At 45.5% G+C, this 19,484-nt stretch overlaps 1 protein-coding gene across 1 annotated transcript in view; it reads left to right on the plus strand.

The window, feature by feature from the left end:
* NPSR1 (neuropeptide S receptor 1) overlaps positions 1 to 19,484 on the plus strand; it is a 776,755-nt gene that overhangs the window by 469,615 nt on the left and 287,656 nt on the right. The window contains exon 6 of the mRNA XM_044294353.1: positions 4,449 to 4,525. Coding sequence (XP_044150288.1) covers positions 4,449 to 4,525 — 77 coding nt within the window. The remainder of the gene's footprint in view (positions 1 to 4,448; positions 4,526 to 19,484) is intronic.

The raw sequence follows: 19,484 nt of genomic DNA on the forward strand, positions 1-19,484 counted from the left end.
GCCAATAGACAGCTGCCCACCAAAACTCACGGACTGGGCAAAGAGGGCATTAATCAGAGAGGCAGCACAGACTCCTAAGGTAACCCTGGAGGAGCTGCAGAGTTCCACAGCAGAGACTGGAGTATCTGTACATAAGACAAGAATAAGCCGTACGCTCCATAGAGTTGGGCTTTAGGGCAGAGTGGCCAGAAGAAAGCTATTACTTTCAGCAAAAAAACAAAAAGGCATGTTGTGAGTTTGCTAAAAAGGCATTTGGGAGACTCCCAAAATGTATGGAGGAAGGTGCTCTGGTCTGATGAGACTAAAATTGAACTTTTCGACCATCAAAGAAAACGCTATGTCTGGCGAAAACCCAACACATCACATCACCCAAAGAACACCATCCCCCACAGTGAGACATGGTGGTGGTAGCATCATGCTGTCGGGTTGTTTTTCAGCAGCCGGGACTGGGAAACTGGTCAGAGTTGGGGGAAAGATGAATGGTGCTAAATACAGGGATATTCTTGAGCAAAATCTGTACCACTCTGTGTGTGATGTGAGGCTAGGATGGAGGTTCACCTTCCAGCAGGACAATTACCCCAAACACACTGCTAAAGCAACACGTAAATGTAAATGTGTTAAAATGGCCTAGTCAAAGCCCAGATCTCAATCCAATAGAAAATCTGTGGTCAGACTTATAGATTGATTTTCACAAGTGCAAGCCATCCAACTTGCAGGAGCAGTTTTGCAAGGAGGAATGTGCAAAAATCCCAGTAGTAAGATGTGGCAAGCTCATAGAGACTTATCCAAAGCGACTTGGAGCTGTGATGGCCGCAAAAGGTGGTGAATACTTTTGCAAAGCACTGTAGAACATGCTGCGATTTTCACGCAATGCACAAATGATGCGTGAAACTCACCACTGATCTGAACAGCCCCATTGATGTGAATGGGTCCGGATTCCGTGCGGGTGCAACGTGTTTACCTCACGCATTGCACCCGCACGGAATTCTCGCCTGCGTGAAAGGGGCCTCAGGGTTACATAGCATCATAAATCAATATAATGCTATGTGACCCCGGCAGCGCTGGGAGTTCAGGCCGGGAGCTGCAATGCGGACCCGCAGCATGACCAACGCTCGTCTACAAGGGCCCTAAGGGTTTGATTTTTGCTGGCCAGTTGGTACTTTCTAATGGCACCTTTTACTATTGCATATAATGCATTGGGAAGTTGGAAAAAAAAACTCTGAATGGGGTGGATTTGGAAAAGAAACACAATTCCACCACACTTTTATAGGTTTTGTTTTTATGGTGTTCCCTATGAAGTAAATCTGATCTGTTTTGTGATTACAGCGATACAACATTTATATAGTCTTTCTTTTGTTTAAATACTGAAAAAACCTTTGGAAAAAGATAATTTTTTCTTTGCATTGCCATATTTTGACCATCATAACTTTTTTATATTTACTTTTATGGGGCTGTGTTGGGGCTTATTTCTTACTGGACAATCTGTACTGTTTATTAATGCCATTTACTTTATATTTTTGTTGTTTATTTATTTTTATTTATTTTTTTTTTAACTTTTTTTTAACTTAAATAAAATGTTTTACACTTATAGTAAAGGGATTCTGTCACCTGGATTTTGCGCTGCAAGATTGGCGCTAGCACGTCCGCAATATACATTCCCCATAGCTCTCAGTGCTTTTATTGTGTTAAAAAAAACAAATTTATATATATGTAAATGAGGCAATTAAGGTGCCCAAGGGGCTGTTACTAACTTTTCTGGAGCCCAGCCACGCCCACTGTGAAGGAGCCCAGCACCGCCCGCATCCTCCGAATCTCCTCCTTGCTCCCCGACGTCACAAAGTTAGGCCTATTGCACACGAACGTCTGCGCTCCATGGCCGTATTGCGGACCGCATTTGCAGATCCGCAATACACGGCCACCGTTCCGCGTGCATTCCGCATCACAGATGGGGACCCATTCAATTCAATGGGTCCGCAAACCTGGAGATGCGGAATGGTGCGGAACAGAACCCTACGGAAGCACTACTTCCGTGGGGTTTCGTCCTGTACTTCCATTCTGCAAAAAGATAGAACATGATCTATCTTTTTGCTGAACGGCCGGATCACGCTGCGGCTGCCCCACGGATGGCGTTCGTGCATTGCAGGCCGCAGCATGACCACAGAGTATGCACGTTTGTGTGCAGGAGTAATGTAATCTCGCAGCTAGCGCATGTGCAGTTCGTTCCCTGAGGCTGATGCCAACACAGGGAACACTATGCCTTTAGATCTCTTCTACACTATTTTAATTGAATACAGTAGTGTATGGGAAATTCTGTATATTTCTATGGAGCACTGCCACCTGCAGAACACAATGGGAACTACCACTCTATTAGCCAGGAACTCTTCATATAGATCCTGTGGAAAGCTTCTCCAGATGCCATGGTCACAGTGCCATTTTAAAGACCTGACCTCTGCTGCACATATACAGTGACGGTCGGGAAAGGTTTTATAGTGCACCCACCCCCGCCTTGAATTAATGAGGGGCGCAGAAGACTGCCTCAGGGGCCACAGTTGGCCTGCAGGCCATGTGTTTGAGCCCCTTGCTTTAAATGGAAATTACTTTTCTAATAAAGCATTCCCTTTAACTGATCTTCCAAAGTTTGTGTGAATTTTGCAAAACACAATTATAGTGCCCACTATAAGAAAATAAGAATCTTTTGAATATACTCACATTCTTATAATAATTGAATAAACTGTCTTACACCATGCCCCTTTGCTTCCCTTGTCACCAGTCCTCACTACACTAGCTATTGATCAGATGTCCTATGCTTGTCTGTTTTGCGGACAAAAATGGGCCGTCCATTCTGTTCCGCAAATTGCATCCGTGTTTTGCGGATCCGCAATTTGCAGACCGCAAAACATGGCACGTTCGTTCGAACAAGCCCCAAGGATATTTATGTTCCTGCATAGTAAATGATTTTGCTAAAATTTACCTAAATGACTGTTGCAAATACATTTTGTACAAAATTATTTGGGCCTGTCTGCCAAACGTCAAGGGGATCTCTATCAGACGGAAACCTGCACTCTCAGAATTTTATGCTGGCCATTATGGCACATAAGGGCTCATGCACACGACCGTGCAGTTTTTTGCTGTCCGCAAATTGAGGATCCGCAAAAAACGGATGCCTCCTCTGTGCCTTTCGCAATTTGGAACAGGAGGCCCATTATAGAAATGCTTATTCTTGTCCGCAAAACGGACAAGAATAGGACATGCCTCATAATTTTTGCGGGGCTATGGAGCGGAGCAACAGATGCGGCCAGCACACAGAGTGCTGTCTGCATCTTCTGCAGACGTATTGAAATGAATGGTTACCTGTACGGACCGTATACAGAACCAAAATACGGGCCGTATACAGAACACAAAAAACGTTTGTGCGCACGAGCCCCAACTTGTAGGATTTACTGTTAGGTTCCCGTCTGATCGCCTTGACGTTTGGCAGACGGGACCAAATAACTTTGTACAAAATGTATTTGCCAAGAATCTCAAATTTGCAAAATAAGGATAGCATTAGCACCAGAATTTGGTTTGCAGAGTGCTGCTGCATTGTCTTTTTTTCCTGTATGTTTCTAGCCATTGGGATGTGCTTACTGACCCCCTTTTTGCAGTTGTACTGAGTTGGAGGTCTGGCTGACTCCAGCTGGTGTTGCATCCCTGACTAGCCTGTTTGCTCCATAGGCTGATTTTAATTAGAGTAAGTATAAAGCCGTAGCCTGCTCTCCTTGTACTCATTGGAAGCCTTTTGGTACCCGGAGAGGTATAGCATGGGCTCTCATTGTATTTATTGGATGCTATTTGGCACCAGGAGAGTTATAGAGTGGGCTCAGCATGCATGTTGGTAACTAAATCCCTGGATTTAATGGAGGCCGTTATGGCACCACAAATAGAAGAAAGCAGAGTACACCAGGAGAGTTATAGAGTGGGCTCAGCATGCATGTGGAACCTGCACTCCCTGAATTTTATGATGGCATAACAGGCAGGATTTAGTGTTAGGTTTCCATCTGATAGAGATCGCCTTGACATTTGGCAACCGGGCCCAAATAATTTTGTACAAAATGTATTTGCCAAGAATCTCAAATTTTCTAAATAAGCGTAGTATTAGCACTAGAATGTTTTCTATAATTATGGCATTATTGTACTTTATTTGTGTTTGCAGAGTGCTGCTGCATTGTCTTTTTTTCCCTGTATGTCTCTAGCCATGGCAGCGTGCACCATTGGGATGTGCTGACTGACCCCCCTTTTTTTGTTGTTAAGAAGATATATCAGGCAGATATGTTTTGTAATTAAATTCAATTTTGTATGTCTGGTGGGCTCTTCTAGTACAGACCATTTAGTAAACGTTTTATGCTATGTTATTTAGCAGCTTTGCAAGGTTTTTTGTTTTCTTACATTTTCACTTTATTTTTCAACAGTGTAATTTATTTCATTGTGATAAGAACAATATGGGCAAAGAGCAAGGCGCATACAGTAATTGTTTCCAACTGTACCGGTAAGTTTTTCATCTTGATCATTTTCTAAATGGTTTTACATCGAAATGAATTACATTACATTTTTTTTACATAAATTAATCTTCTACTTGCCACTGATTTCAACTGTTTGTGTAATATTAGATAAACATGGCTGCTTTCTTTGAGAAATACTGATGTGGCCTCAATTCCAATTTGATTAAGGACTCAAATTTCTTCTGAAACCTGTTCTATATAATAATGAGACATGCTAGAAAAACCCTTGACAGGCTGCAATTCATAACACAACCACTGGGTGACCACACGTACATGTTTTGAAAGTTGGTCATCTCATGACTCCTATGCCCAGCCAAGAGCAAAGTTAAGAAAGGACACATCTGTAGTGCCGCTCGAGTCAACAGGCTAGTCAATTCATTGGAACAGGGAGGTGCTTCAGTAGCCAACTCAAACTATCTACAAAAGTGGTGCTGTATTTGAAAGACATGCAAGAATAGAAGAAGATTGCCGTCCCCAACCCCCATAAAATCATTAGCCTTATGTGGGAAAATATTTAAAAAGTTGCAACGTATACAGTTATTAAATTTAGATTTATGCGTTTCAACTAGTGTTGGTCAAGCACCAAAGTGCTCAGGTGCCCGAGTAGAACACCTGGGGATGCTCGGGTGCTCTACCGAGCACAATGGAAGTCAATGGGAGAACCTGAGTATTAAACCAGGCACCCCCTGCTCTGAAGAGGGGATGGTGTCTGGTTCACAGGAAAAGGTCAGAAATTGATGGAAACACCACTGAAATTGTTCGGGAACAGCATGGGGAGGATGTCTGGATGCATCTTGGACTTCCAGGTCGCTGCTGGGAACGATGTTTTCCGGGTTGTACGCCATTTTTACAGACTGAAAATAAAACGCACCAAACCGAAGATAAAATCGATTTTAGAGGAAAAATTGTTAGAAAACATTCTTCCCTGTATATTTACTTGTATATAAAGTGCAAGTGCTGCCAAAAATCACAAGGAAGAGGCACTCTGATAAAACTTGTATATCACATAAAGGAGGGCCTCATTCACATTGTAGTACAATTGTTCAGGTAGTGGGACTCCTACACTCATAAAGCCTATGCACTAAGTGAAAGGGCTGCCAAAAATTACAAGGCACTCCAATACACCCTTTATTACACATAAAGGAAGACATCATACAAACACTTGGATAAATATGATTGATGGCCTGCTGGTGACCCTCTAAAACATTAGGGGTGAGTGCCTGTTAATGAGCTGATCTTCTGAAAAATTTTGTGGACGAGGGTCTGCTACCGAGCTGACCATCTAAAAAAAATTTGTGGGCGAGGGCCTGCTGCTGAGCTGACCATCTAAACAATTTTGTGGGCGAGGGCCTGCTGTCGAGCTGAGCATCTAAAACATTATGGGTGAGGGCCTGCTGCCGAGCTGATGGCCTGATGCTGAGCTGACCATCTTAAAAATGTTGTGGGCAAGGGCCTGCTACCGAGCTGACCATCTAAAACATTATGGTTGAGGGCCCGCTGCTGAGCTGACCCTCTAGAATATTAGGAGCGAGGGCAGTCTAATAAGCATGTTAATATGATGGAGGAGGAGAATGAGTGCCTTTATATTCAGCCGCTTTCCTCTGCTGGAGTAGAGACGCCAGGGGCAATCTAGGCCTTGTATATTTTTATAAGAGTCAACCGGTCAGTAGAGATGGCCTTGCGGTTTGCCAGGAGGTCGTTTCGTGGCGAACTTTGCTCGTTCGCCGAACAGGCGAACAAATGGCGATGTCCGCAGGCGCCATATTCTTTGCATTGTGCAAAATTTTGACCTATGGCGCATCCATCAGGTGAGACAGGACAGCCAATTGAGACGTTTCAGCACATGGACACACCCTCTACCCTATAAAGAAATAAATTAAAATAAAAAACGATCTGGCTGCCATTTTACATTCTGTTTTTTGCCAGTGTAGGGAGAGGTTGCTGTGTGGAGCAGGGACAGACTGTTAGAGTATAAAGACACCAAACGCTAGCTAATAGGGCCACAAAGTCCTTTTAAGGACTTGTATAGGTGTGCTATAGATAGGTGTGACAAACTGAGGGGAGTATTTTATAGTGCATTTGCATTGTGCAGCAGTTGTGTGCAGTTCTGCTGAGATACCGCAGCTATACAGAGGGACAAACAATATTGGAAAAACTAATTGCAACTAGTGTGATATACCAGTTGCCCCCCCTAAAAACCTGATCAAGGCATTCTATATACCTGCCTCCACAAATACTGCTATTCTATAGGGACTTTGTAACAGGGTCATTTTGAAAAGCGGAAGAGGCAGGCCGTTCCACAGGGGTGGTTGGGGTTGGGCAGGTGCGCCAGGCCAGGGCTTAAGTGGGAAGTTGGAGAAGGACGCACCAGAGTTGGTTGAGTGGCTCACTCAGCCTTCTGCCTTTGCACCCTCCTCATCCTCTGTATCTGCACCCTCCTCACTCTCTGCTGTGTGCACCCCAAAAGACACCACCACCATAGCCCCTCCACTCAAGTCAGAGGAATTATTTTGCCATCAATTTCCTAGACTTTACTAATGCAAAGCCATTCTTTGCATCGGATGAGGAAGAGGCGGTAACAACGGCCGCCACTCAGTGGTCTGAAGACAGTATCCAGATCAGCGGTGGTCCCCGCTGTTGCTGCATACTTCTAATGTCAGTGGCGGTGAAGGTGACGCGTCGATGGATGTCACGTGGGTGCCCACAAGAGAGGAAGAGGAGGGGAGTTCAGAGGGAGAGACGGAGAAGCAGATAGGGAGGAGAAGCATGTAGAACTCGCAGTGCACAGGAGGCAAAAAGCAGACTGCAAATGTATCTGGAGCGAGCCTTCCACCATGCATAGTCACATCTTGCGCTCCCAGGACGCCGGCACATGGCTCCGCAGTGTTTTTTTTTTTTTTAACTTGTCCGCTGCTTATAATGGTGTTCCCATCTGCAGCCTGTGCTGTCAACGCATAAATCGTGGTAAGCCCAACACTCACCTAGGGACAACCACTTTAAGAAGGCACCTGGCCTCCCATCACCAAGCCCAATTGGAGCAACGCAGTAATAACCCACAAAGCCACACTCCTGGTGCTCCACATCCTGCCTCTTCTCCTTCTCCTTCTCTTCTCTCCTCCCATTTGTCCTCCACCGTGCCATTGTCGCGTTCATCTGGCACAAGGGAGGCTTCCGTGGCCCAAATGTTAGAGCGTCAAAAAATAGATGATGCCGGATAATCCTCTTGCCCAACGGCTAACCGCTGGCTTGTCGGAAATGCTAGCCCACCAACTACTGCCATATAAATTTGTGGACTTGGAGATCTTTAGAAAATTTGTGGCCATTGGCACACTGAAATGTAAGGTACCCGGAAGGAAATATTTCGGCAAGTTAATATATCTCTGGCACACAGTGTCCGTGCCAAGATAAATCTGACCACAGACATGTGGTCTAGCAAACACTGGCAGGGAAGGTACATAACTATGACTGCCCACTGGGTGAACCTTCTGATGGGCGTCAAGCATGTAACCTGTGGCACCCGTGTGGATTTGGTGTTACCGCCATGGATTGCATGCAGGCCCACCTCTCCTCCTACTCCTCCTCGGCTGACTCCTCCTTTTCCACTCACTTTTACTGCCTCTTCCGCTACACCCCCCCCCCCAAGCTCCCCAGAACTTATTCGACGTGCCAGGTGAGACGTTGCCATGCTGTTGTGCCTGGAAGCCCAGAGCCACACTGGTCTTGCACTGCTTTCAGCTCTGCAGTTACAGGCCGATCAGTGGCTAACCCCGCTCAATTTGACAGTTGGTAAAGTGGTGTGCGACAACGGTGCCAATCTGCTGAGTGTGCTGAAACAGGGCAAAATGACACACATGACATGCATGGCACACATCCTGAACTTAGTTGTGCAGTGATTTGTTGCCAAATACCCCGGGGTCCAGGATGTCTTGCGGCAGGTCAGGAAAATCTCTGGCCATTTTAGAAGATCTTACATGGCCATGGCTCACCTTGCTGACATTCAGCGGTGACACAACTTGCCTGTCAGATGCCTAATTTGGGACTGCCCGACGCGCTGGAACTCCACCTTGTTAATGCTTGATAGGCTTCTCCAGCAGAAATGTGCCATTAATGACTACATGTACGAACTTTGCGGCAGGACAGGTTCTGGAGAGCTTTTTTTTCTTTTCTTTTTTTTCACTGCTCCAGTGGCTGCTCATGCGCGACGCATGCAGACTTCTGCCGCCATTTGATGAGATCACCAAACTGGTCAGACGCAGCCAGGGCGCCATTGGTGACATTGTACCTTACGCCTTATTTCTGGAGCGTGCATTGCATCTTGTCATTGATCAAGCCGTCAAGGAGCAGTAAGATTAGGAAGTTGCAATGCTGAATGATTTCCCAGGGGGGCAAGTCAGTAGGAGTCTGAAGAGGAATCAGGAGGATGGTGTCTGGGGGGAGGAAGAGGAGGAGGAGCAAGAAGAACAGGCTTTAAACTTTTCTGGGATCCCTGGTATTGTCTGTGGATGGAGGGAGGAGACAGAGGATGACATTCTCCTGGGCGATGAGCAGGAGCCAGGCCGCTCCACTGCATTCAATTTAGTGCAAATGGGGGCTTTCATGCTCCAGTTTTTGAAGAGGGACCCCCGTATAAAAAGCATAAAGGGCAAGGACCAGTACTGGGTGGCAACGTACTTAGACCCCCGGTACAAACACAAAATGGCGGACATGTTACCAGCATCACAGAGGGCTGTCAGAATGCAGCATTTTTAAGCCTTTCTGTGAGAGATGCTGCATTCTGCTGATGCGGGCCGTGGCAGAAGAATTTTCACCCACAGAGAAAGTTGCGAATACCAATTCTACAGCTCATGCAGGAAGAGGGCGGTTTGAAGATGTGTTGGTCACTTCGGATACGAGATCAATCTTGCAGCCAACCCATCGACAGCCGCCCTCCGGATCCAGCCTCATGGAACACCTAGACAGACAGTTGCCCTACTATATCGGGTTAAAGGATGATGTGGACGCTCTGAGAAGTGAGGAACCCCGTGACTACTGGGTGTGCAGGCTTGACCTGTGGCCAGAGCTGGCACAATTTACTATGGAACTGTTGGCTTGCCCTTCGTTAAGTGTCCTGTCTGAAAGGACGTTCAGCGCAGCAGGGGATATCGTAACTGATAAGCGCATTCGTCTAGCTCAGGACAGTGTGGACTACCTCATATTTCTAAAAATGAATGAGGCATGGAACATGGAGGAATTCAACACCGGTGTTATCAAATTTCAACTATTATCATTAGTTGTTTTTTTTTTTCAGGAAGGGGGATTTTGTTAGCCATATTTTTAATCCAATTTTTTGTTTTTTTAAACATATGTATTTGACATCTATTTGTACTGGCCTGCAGTAAAATTGATATCTAATGGCCGTCTAATATACCTCCAACCACATAATTACTTGTTCTTTTCTGTCAGGTGAATGCCTAATGTTTGGGGCCTGTAATCTAACTGGCCAACAGAAATTATTATACGGTGACCCCCTAATGTATCTCCAGCCACATTATCAATTGTTCTCTTTTTGTACAGTAAATTAATCATTTTTGGGGCCTATAGTTCACTGCCCTGCAGTAAAATTGATATCCAACGACCGTCTAATATACCTCCAGCCACAATATAATTACTTGTTGTTTTTCTGTCCGGTGAATGCCTAATGTTTGGGGCCTGTACTCCAGTGGCCTACATTAAATTTTTTATCCGACCGCATAATGTACCTCGAGCCGCATAATCACAATTTCTTTTATGTCAGGTGAATGTCTAATTTTTAAGAACCGTACTCCCATAGGCCTAAAATACATTTTTTTCTAGGCTCCAGCAGGGCACATTTTAGAAAATTTCCCTTTAAGACGCATAAAAATGGCCCCTGATTAAAATACATACAGCGCATGAAACACCGCAGTGGCAACTTGACCCCGAGGAGGATAACTGGATCTTCGTCATAGCTCTCTCTCTCAAATATTGTTGGCATATTATAAGCAATGTCTCTGTCTCTATTCTCCTCTAAGTCCTCCTTCCTCCATCTCTCTCATTATCCTCCTTTATCATACCTCTTTCCTTCTCCACTTCCCTCTTATCCCCCCCTCCCCCTTATCTGGAGTACATATTCAAACATCTTATTCAATCCCAGTATTAGCAGGGCCCTATACTTGGGTTAACCCCGCTCCCCCCCCCCCCCCCTATCTGAAGAAGCCATTAAGCTTCATGCTGTTCTCAAAGCGGCAATTTGACCCTCTACCGCCGCCTTACTGTTTTATTATTGTTTGTTTTTCTTTTATGGTTTTATACTTGTGGAACACTTGGATATCTTTTGCAAAACTATGCGTTAAATGCTGGGGGTATACTTGCTTATCTAGGGGCCGCCAATATATTCCATTCATATAGTCATAACCTCAAATTAGTGTCCTTTAATGTAAAGGGCCTTAGATCTCCATCTAAAAGATCTCAATTTTTTCCCCTCCTTTGGAAGGGAAGATGCTCTGTTTTATTTTTACAGGAAACCTACTATAAGCATGATAGCTACCCTGATCTTTCATTTTCCAAATTCCCAAATTGGTACCATTGTTGGGCAGGGGGTGCAGCCTCTAGAGGAGTGAGTATAGGATTCAGGAGAAATGTTCCCTTCACTTATTCTGCACACATACAAGATCCTGATGGCAGATACATCATTCTAAAGGGCTTTATTGGTCATAATATGTACACATTTGTCAATATTTATGCCCCCAACGCTGACCAGATTGACTGGCTATTGTCCCTTTTGACCCTGGTGGAGGACTTGCGTCAGGGAACCCTTGTCTTGGCAGCTTCAACGTCGCTTTACAACCTCTTGTTGATACATCTTCCAAGAAATCTACTTTCTCTGCTAAATCTCTTAGAAAGCTGAATTCCAGACTTTATGATCTAGGACTCATAGATATATGGAGATGCCTCAACCCAAATTGCACTGACTACTCCTTTTATTCCGCTCCAGGTCACTCTTATAGCAGGATAGACTACATATTCGTTCAGAAGGACCAAATTCCCCTTTTTTCGGATGCAAAAATTGGTAATATCACCATATCAGATCACTCCCCTATCTTCTGTACAATACGTCCGTCTTCTGAACCAGGTAGGACTCCTATAGGGAAACTTAATGAATCTGTGCTGAGTAACGATGGCCTTAAAAAACACTTCAAATCCCTTATAGAGGAATACTTTTCCCTCAATAAGAATCCAGATACTTCTCCCCAGATCCTCTGGGATGCCCACAAAGTTTGTATGAGAGGCCACTTCATTAGCAAATGTTCCTTTTTAAAGAAACAAGCAGACAAACATCTCTCCTCTCTTCTGGATCAGATTCACGTATTGGAATCTTTCCATAAGAGATCCCTTGCAGTTCAACACTTATCAGACCTCACCGCTCTTAGAACAGAGCTCAAAAATCTTCTAAATGCTAAAGCCGCTAAATACTATCTATCCTCCCAACATAAGTTATTTGCTCATGGTAACAAGGCCTCAAAGTTCATGATGCAACGCATTAAATGCAGAAAGCTAGCTAGACATGTACCGTCTATCAAAACTCCTCAGGGCCAACAGATTTACTCCTCAGAGGCTATTGCCGAACAGTTTAAGCTTTTTTTATGAATCCTTGCACAATTTACCTCCCCGCAGAGGATCTATTCATTCTAAATAGAGAAACGTCAGTTAAGGCCTTTCTGGACACAATAAACCTTCAGCAAGATACCCTAGAAAAACCCTTCACTTTGGTCGAATTAATTGCAGCCCTTAAAGCCTCCCCAAAAGATAAATGCCCGGGCCCGGATGGCTTCCCAACTGCTTACTATACCTCTTTCCAAGACTCCTTAATCCCTTACTTCCTTCCCATCTGCAACTCTTCCCTCCGCAACCAATCTCTATCAGTTGATATGACTAATGCATTAATTGCAATAATACCCAAAGAAGGTAAAGACCCTACCTCCTGCGCTAACTACCGCCCATATCCTTACTGAACACAGATTTAAAAATCCTGGCAAAAATGTTGGCCACTAGACTCCAATCTTTTCTCCCTAACCTGATCCACACTGACCAGGTGGGATTTGTGAAAGGCCGGGAGGGAAAGGACAACACTACCAAAGTTCTTAATGCCCTCTTCTATGCTTCTCACAAGAAAAGGTCCTTGGTTTTACTTGGCACTGATGCTGAAAAAGCATTCGACCGAATAGATTGGTCGTACATAAGGCATACCCTTCACAAATTCCATTTTTCTATCCCATACATCAATGCTATTTTTGCAATGTACACAAATTCCTCTGCTTCAGTCTTGGTCAATAACCTCCTCTCCGCCCGTTTCTCAATTAAAAACGATACACGTCAGGGATGTCCTCTCTCTCCCCTCATATTTGTCTTAGTAATGGAAACCCTTTTGCAGGCCTTTAGACAGGAAGAGGGCATCATTGGACTAAAACTAGGCCCACGAGAATTTAAACTAGCGGCCTTTGCATACGACCTGCTAATTCTTACGACAAATCCCCACAAGTCTATGCCCCTAATAATATCCCTCTTAAAAAGATTTGGTCTCCTTTCAAACTTTAAAATCAATCCTCCAAATGCCCAGCCCTCCAATTAGGCTCTCCTTTCAACTGGTCTAATAGACACCTAACCTACCTGGGCATTAAATTATCCTCTCATCTCCCAGAACTGTTCCACCTCAACTACACTCCCCCCCCTGAAGGCCATTGTTGCTCAGCTGGATTCTCTGGACTACCCCTATCTGTCTTGGTTCGGCAGAAAAATGTGGTGATGTCTCTGGTAATTCCAAGACTCACTTACCTTCTGCAAGTTCTCCCAATTGCTATCCCAAGGTCATTTTTAAAGTCTTTGAACTCCCAGATCCGGAAATTTATCTGGCAGGGTAAAAAAACCTAGAATATCCTTCTCTACCTTAACGAAACCTAAACACCTTGGTGGGATAGGTTTACCCAACCCTGAACTATATATGAAAGCTATACATTTAACTAGAGTGATTGACTGGCTCAGACCCTAAATCACAAACAATGGCTACCGTTAGAAAATATATTTTTTCCCTCCACTATCAGGGCCCTGTTGTTGTCGGATAGTCCACTCCCTGCCATCTCCTCTATTCCGAACCCTATAATTCACATTTCTTTGAAGGTATGGGAGTGGTTCTCCTCCAACTACTGTGCCATACCCCTGCCCTCCCCTCTCCTTCAGGTAGGGGATATCATTTCACTAGCTCCAAAAGAGCTGAAGGACTCTTGCCCACTAGGGATCAGATCATCTACTAAGTTAGTAACAGATCTATTGGACAAGGACGGATGTGTCCTCTCTGGACCGTCTCTTATAGAAACTCTAGATATTACTTCCTCACATGCTCTATTTCTCGCTTTTATTAGAAAATAAATCGCCCTTAGAGCCAAATCCCTGAACATTCAGAAACCCTCAGACTGGTTTGAGAATCTGCTGAATTTCACTAACTACCCCTCTAAGTTAATATCCGCTCTTTACAAAAAACGTACCCTCTCCCCGTTGATTGTCAAGCCGGCAGTAATAGGACTATGGGAAAGGGACCTGGGAAGACAATTCATTCGGACATTACCAAACTTTTCACTACCCCCCACAAACTCTCACGCTGTGTCCGTGTGCAAGAGAACGGTTACAAGGTTTTATCTAGATGGTATAGGACACCAGACAAGATCTCCTCGTACTATCCCAATGTCCCAGACAAATGTTGGAGATTTGAAAAGAACAAAGGCTCCATATCTGGTGGGAATGTCCTCTGTTAAATCCCTGGTGGAGGAAAATATTCAGTTTAAGCAACAGTATATGCAATACCAACTTCCCTAGCTCCCCCGAGATTGCTCTATTATCTTTTGGCATTCATGGGGTAGATACTCACAAAAGAACCCTCTTCTCCTTCCTGATCTCAGCGGCATGCTACTTATCCCCACGTATTGGTGTAACTCAGACATTCCCACTATTGACCAGTGCCAAAATAAAGGACCATTTTTTTGTAAAAAATAGGGAAAAAAAGAAAAGTAGACATATTAGGTACCGCCGTGTCCATAATAGCCTGCTCTACAAAAATATCACATGAACTAAACCCTCAGGTGAACACATTGTCAAAAAAGCTATTTTTTTGTAACCTTACATCGCAGAAAGTGTAATAGCAAGCGATCAAAAAGTCATATGCACCCTATAATAGTACCAATCAAACCGTCATCTTATCCCGAAAAAAATGAGCCCCTACACAAGACGGTCGCCTAAGAAAATAAAATATGGCTTTCAGAATGTGGAGACACTACAAAATGATAATTTTTTTCAAAAATGCTTTGTTATGTAAAACTGAAACAAACAACCAAATAAAGTAGTCATATTTGGTATTCACGCGTCCGTAACAACCTGCTCCATAAAAATACCACACGATCTAACCTGTCAGATGAATGTTGTAAATAATAAAAACTGTGCCAAAACATTTCAGTTGACAGGCGGATGAGCTTATCAGTTATTATGCCCCCAGCAGCACTAAATACACGCTCTGACAAAACGCTGGCGGCGGAGCAGGCCAGCACCTCCAAGGTGTAAAGCACCAGTTTGTGCTACGTGTCCAGGATGCTGACATGGTCTGCTACGTACACCTTCACCATCTTCCTACATTTTTTCCTTCTTGTGACACCAGGCCACGCATCAGGTTGAGGGTGCTGGCTGGGTGCCATAAAACTGTCCCAGGCCTTGGAGAGTGTTGCCCTGCCTCTGTTGGTACAGCTGTGTGTTCCCCTCATCTCCCCTCCTCGGTTGACCAAGGAACTATGTACTCTGCAGCGAGCGTTGTCAGCTGGAAATTTTTGGAGCAATTTTTCCACAAGGAACCTCTGGTATTGCACCATTTTGCTTGTAATCTCCACTACAGTAAAAAGAGATGAGAAGTTCTCTTTGTAGCGGGGGTCAAGAAGGGTGAACAACCAGAAATTGGTGTTGGCCAAAATGCATACAACGCGAGGGTCACGGGAAAGGCAGCATAAGATAAAGTCAGCCATGTATGCCAGAGTCCCAACAGAGAAGACTTTGCTGTCCTCATCAGGGGGCTGACTCTCAATCTCCTCATCCTCTTCAACCTCTTCTACCCATCCACGCTGAACAGATGGAATAAAACTTTCATGGGTACTACCCTCTGTAGCGGAGGGCAACCATCTCCTACTCCTCCTCCTCATCATCCAATTATCGCCGAGAAGACAAGCTGAGTGTGGTATGGCTATCACCCTGTGTACTTTCTTCCCCCCATTTGCACTTCTTCTTCTACATGCAAAGCATCTGCCTTAATTGAGATCAGGGAGCGTTTGAGTAGACACAGAAGTGGGATGGTTACTCTGAAAATAGCGTTCTCTGCTCACCATCTGTGTTGATTCCTCAAAGTTGTGTAAAATCTCAGAGGTCAGACATCAATGCCCACTCCTCACTTGTGAAGAGCAGAAGCTGACTGGAAAGGTGATGACCGTGTTGCAGCTGGTATTCCACTACTGCCCTCTGCTGCTCACAAAGCCTGGCCAACATGTGGAATGTCAAGTTACAGCGCATGCTCATGTCCCGCAACAGTCGGTGAGCTGGCAATTGCAAGCGCTGCTGCAGTGTTGCCAGACCGGCGGAACTGTTGATGACTTGAGGAAATGGGCACACACGAGGCGCACCTTCACCAGTAGCCCAGGAAAATTGGGGTATGTTTTATGAAACCACTGAACCACTAGGTTGAACACGTGGGCTAGGCATGGTATGTGTGTGAGCTTGCCAAGCTCCAAAACCACCACCAAGTTACGTCCATGCCTGGTTCTAGGTTGAGTGGCGAGCTCAGTCTGGTCCCTTATCCCCTGCCACAGCTTTGTGGTGGTGTGCTGTTTGTCACCTAAGCAGATCAGTTTGAGCACGGCCTGTTGCCGCTTCCCCTCCAGCTACTTACTGATGGCTGAATGGTACTGCAAGATGATAATTCAAAGGTGGAAGTGGAGGAAGAGAAGGGAGGTTTGCAGCTACTAACGTAGGTGTTGGTGGAAACCCTGATGGAAGTAGGGCCTGCAATCCTTGGCGTCGGTAGCACCTGTGCCATCCCAGGGCACGACTTGCTCCCAGCCTCCACAACATTCCCCCAGTGTGCCATCAGGGAAATGTAGCATCCCTGGCCAAAAGCACTTGTCCATGTGTCAGTCATTAAGTGGACCTTCCCAATAACTGTGTTGGTCAGGGCACGGGTGATGTTACGGGACACATGCTGGTGTAAGGCTGGGACTGCACACTGTGAAAAAATATTGACGGCTGGGGAAAGAGTACTGCGGGACAGCGGCTGCCATCAGGCTGTGGAAAGCCTCAGTGTCCTCAAGCCTAAATGGCAACATTTCTGTGGGTGGGTGGCTGGGTATTTGCACTTTTGTTCCAAGGCCTGGGGTTTATATATCTGTACTCTGCACTGGGACACAGAACTGTATGTGCTAGCTGATGGTGCTTGCGAAGGTCCAGGTGCATGGCAGGAGGCATGGGGATTGGCCAGCACGTAACACAGGGGAAGAAGAGGCAGTGGTGCGACCCACAGACACTGGTTGTGGACCCAGGCGTTTGACCCACCTATTAGGGTGCTTTGATGCCATGTGGCAAATCATGATGGTGAGGTTGCTAGTGTTCACGCCCCTGCTCATTTTAGTATGGCGCAGGTTGCAAATGACAATTCTTTTATTGTCTGCACTTTTCTCAAAAAAGCGCCAGACTGCGGAACACCTACCCCTTGGCAAGGGAGATTGTTGCAAGAGACTGCTTCAGGAACAGTTGTGGGCCTGTTTGTTGTGGCCCGCTCCCTTTTCCCACCCCACTGCCTCTTCCAGCCTGTTGCGGTACTGTAGATCCCTCCCCCTCTGTACTGCTGTAACCACCTTCCCAGGTTGGGTAAGTGACTTCATCGTCCAGCACCTCCTCTTCCACTTCCTCACTCTGGTCATCCTCCTGACTCGTTGACCTAACAAAAACCTTGTTATTGACAACTGTGTCTCATCCTCATCATGAACCTCTTGAGACACTAATTGTGGTTGATTTATTGGCAACTGTGTCTCATCATCATCATCCTCCTCGTGAAACACTAATTGCCGTTCCCCACCGTCATCTTCTTCTGACTGCTCCAGAGGTTGGGAATCAGGGCACAAGATCTCCTTATGTCCCTCTTCAAGCGGGCATGGCGAGAGGCCCAAATTAAGGAATGGCAATGAAAACAGCGCCTCAGAATATCCGAGTGTGGGATCACTTGTTTGCCAAGACTATCCATGGTGGGAGGAAGAAGTATCAGGGTGAGGATTCTGTTGACCAGACTCTTGGCTACTGAGACTGGACTTTGTGGAAGACAGGATGGTGCTTAACCGACTGGAGGCACTATCTGCTGCAATCCAACCGACCACCTAGTCACACTGGTCTGACTTCAAGAGTGGTGTCCTGCTCTGCCTTGCAAACTGGGACATGAAGCTAGGTATCATGAATGAGTGTTTCTTGTGCTCTGGCAACAGGCATAGTTTCACCGCGCCCAGGGCCACTGCCTCGGCGTGCATCAGCAGCACGGTCACTTCCCCATCCCTTACTGCTCGCCTTGCGCATATTAAATGGTATATATGTTTGCAAGTGTGTCACACGTACAGTAGCGCAGGTTTTGTAAGTGCATGCGCAAATAATGTACACAGAATGTCAGATATTTTTAGGATGCGCACACATTAAACAGGAGGTATAGCGCAAGTAATGTCGCTGTCACCACCACCATTTCTTTGTGAAATTTGGAGAAACAGCCAAATCAATTTTTTATAACTTCGCTCATCTCTACCGGCAGCAGAGCACCTATTACACAGCGCAACCTACCGCTGGCAAATCAGTTTTTTTTTTACATCTTAAAAGATCCCGATTACCTGATGAACAAGCAAATGCAGCAGTAATACACTGCCAGATGATCGCTAACGAGTAGGGATGAGCGAACTCGAACTGTATAGTTCGGGTTCGTACCGAATTTTGGGGTGTCCGTGACACGGACCCGAACCCGGACATTTTCGTAAAAGTCCGGGTTCGGGTTCGGTGTTCGTCGCTTTCTTCGCGCTTTTGTGACGCTTTCTTGGCGCTTTTTGAAAGGCTGCAAAGCAGCCAATCAACAAGCGTCATACTACTTGCCCCAAGAGGCCATCACAGCCATGCCTACTATTGGCATGGCTGTGATTGGCCAGAGCACCATGTGACCCAGCCTCTATTTAAGCTGGAGTCACATAGCGCCGCCCGTCACTCTGCTCTGATTAGCGTAGGGAGAGGTTGCGGCTGCGACAGTAGGGCGAGATTAGGCAGATTAACTCCTCCAAAGGACTTGATTAACTGATCGATCTGCAGCTGTGGATCATTGAGCTGCTGATCCTCAATTGCTCACTGTTTTTAGGCTGCACAGACCGTTTGTCAGTCTCAATTTTTCTGGGGTGATCGGCGGCCATTTTGTGTCTTGTGGTGCGCCAGCACAAGCTGCGACCAAGTGCATTTAACCCTCAATGGTGTGGTTGTTTTTTGGCTAAAGCCTACATCAGGGTGAAGCTGTCACACCAAGTGCATTTAACCAGCAATAGTCTGTTCATTTTTTGGCCATATACAAAATCAGGGGCAAGCTGCGCCTGTCACCAAGTGCATTTAACCCTCAATGGTGTGGTTGTTTTTTGGCTAAAGCCTACATCAGGGTGAAGCTGTCACACCAAGTGCATTTAACCAGCAATAGTCTGTTCATTTTTTGGCCATATACAAAATCAGGGGCAAGCTGCGCCTGTCACCAAGTGCATTTAACCCTCAATGGTGTGGTTGTTTTTTGGCTAAAGCCTACATCAGGGTGAAGCTGTCACACCAAGTGCATTTAACCAGCAATAGTCTGTTCATTTTTTGGCCATA

The sequence above is a fragment of the Bufo gargarizans genome, chromosome 5 (assembly GCF_014858855.1).
Source record: "Bufo gargarizans isolate SCDJY-AF-19 chromosome 5, ASM1485885v1, whole genome shotgun sequence".
In the NCBI taxonomy this organism is placed as follows: Eukaryota; Metazoa; Chordata; class Amphibia; order Anura; family Bufonidae; genus Bufo; species Bufo gargarizans.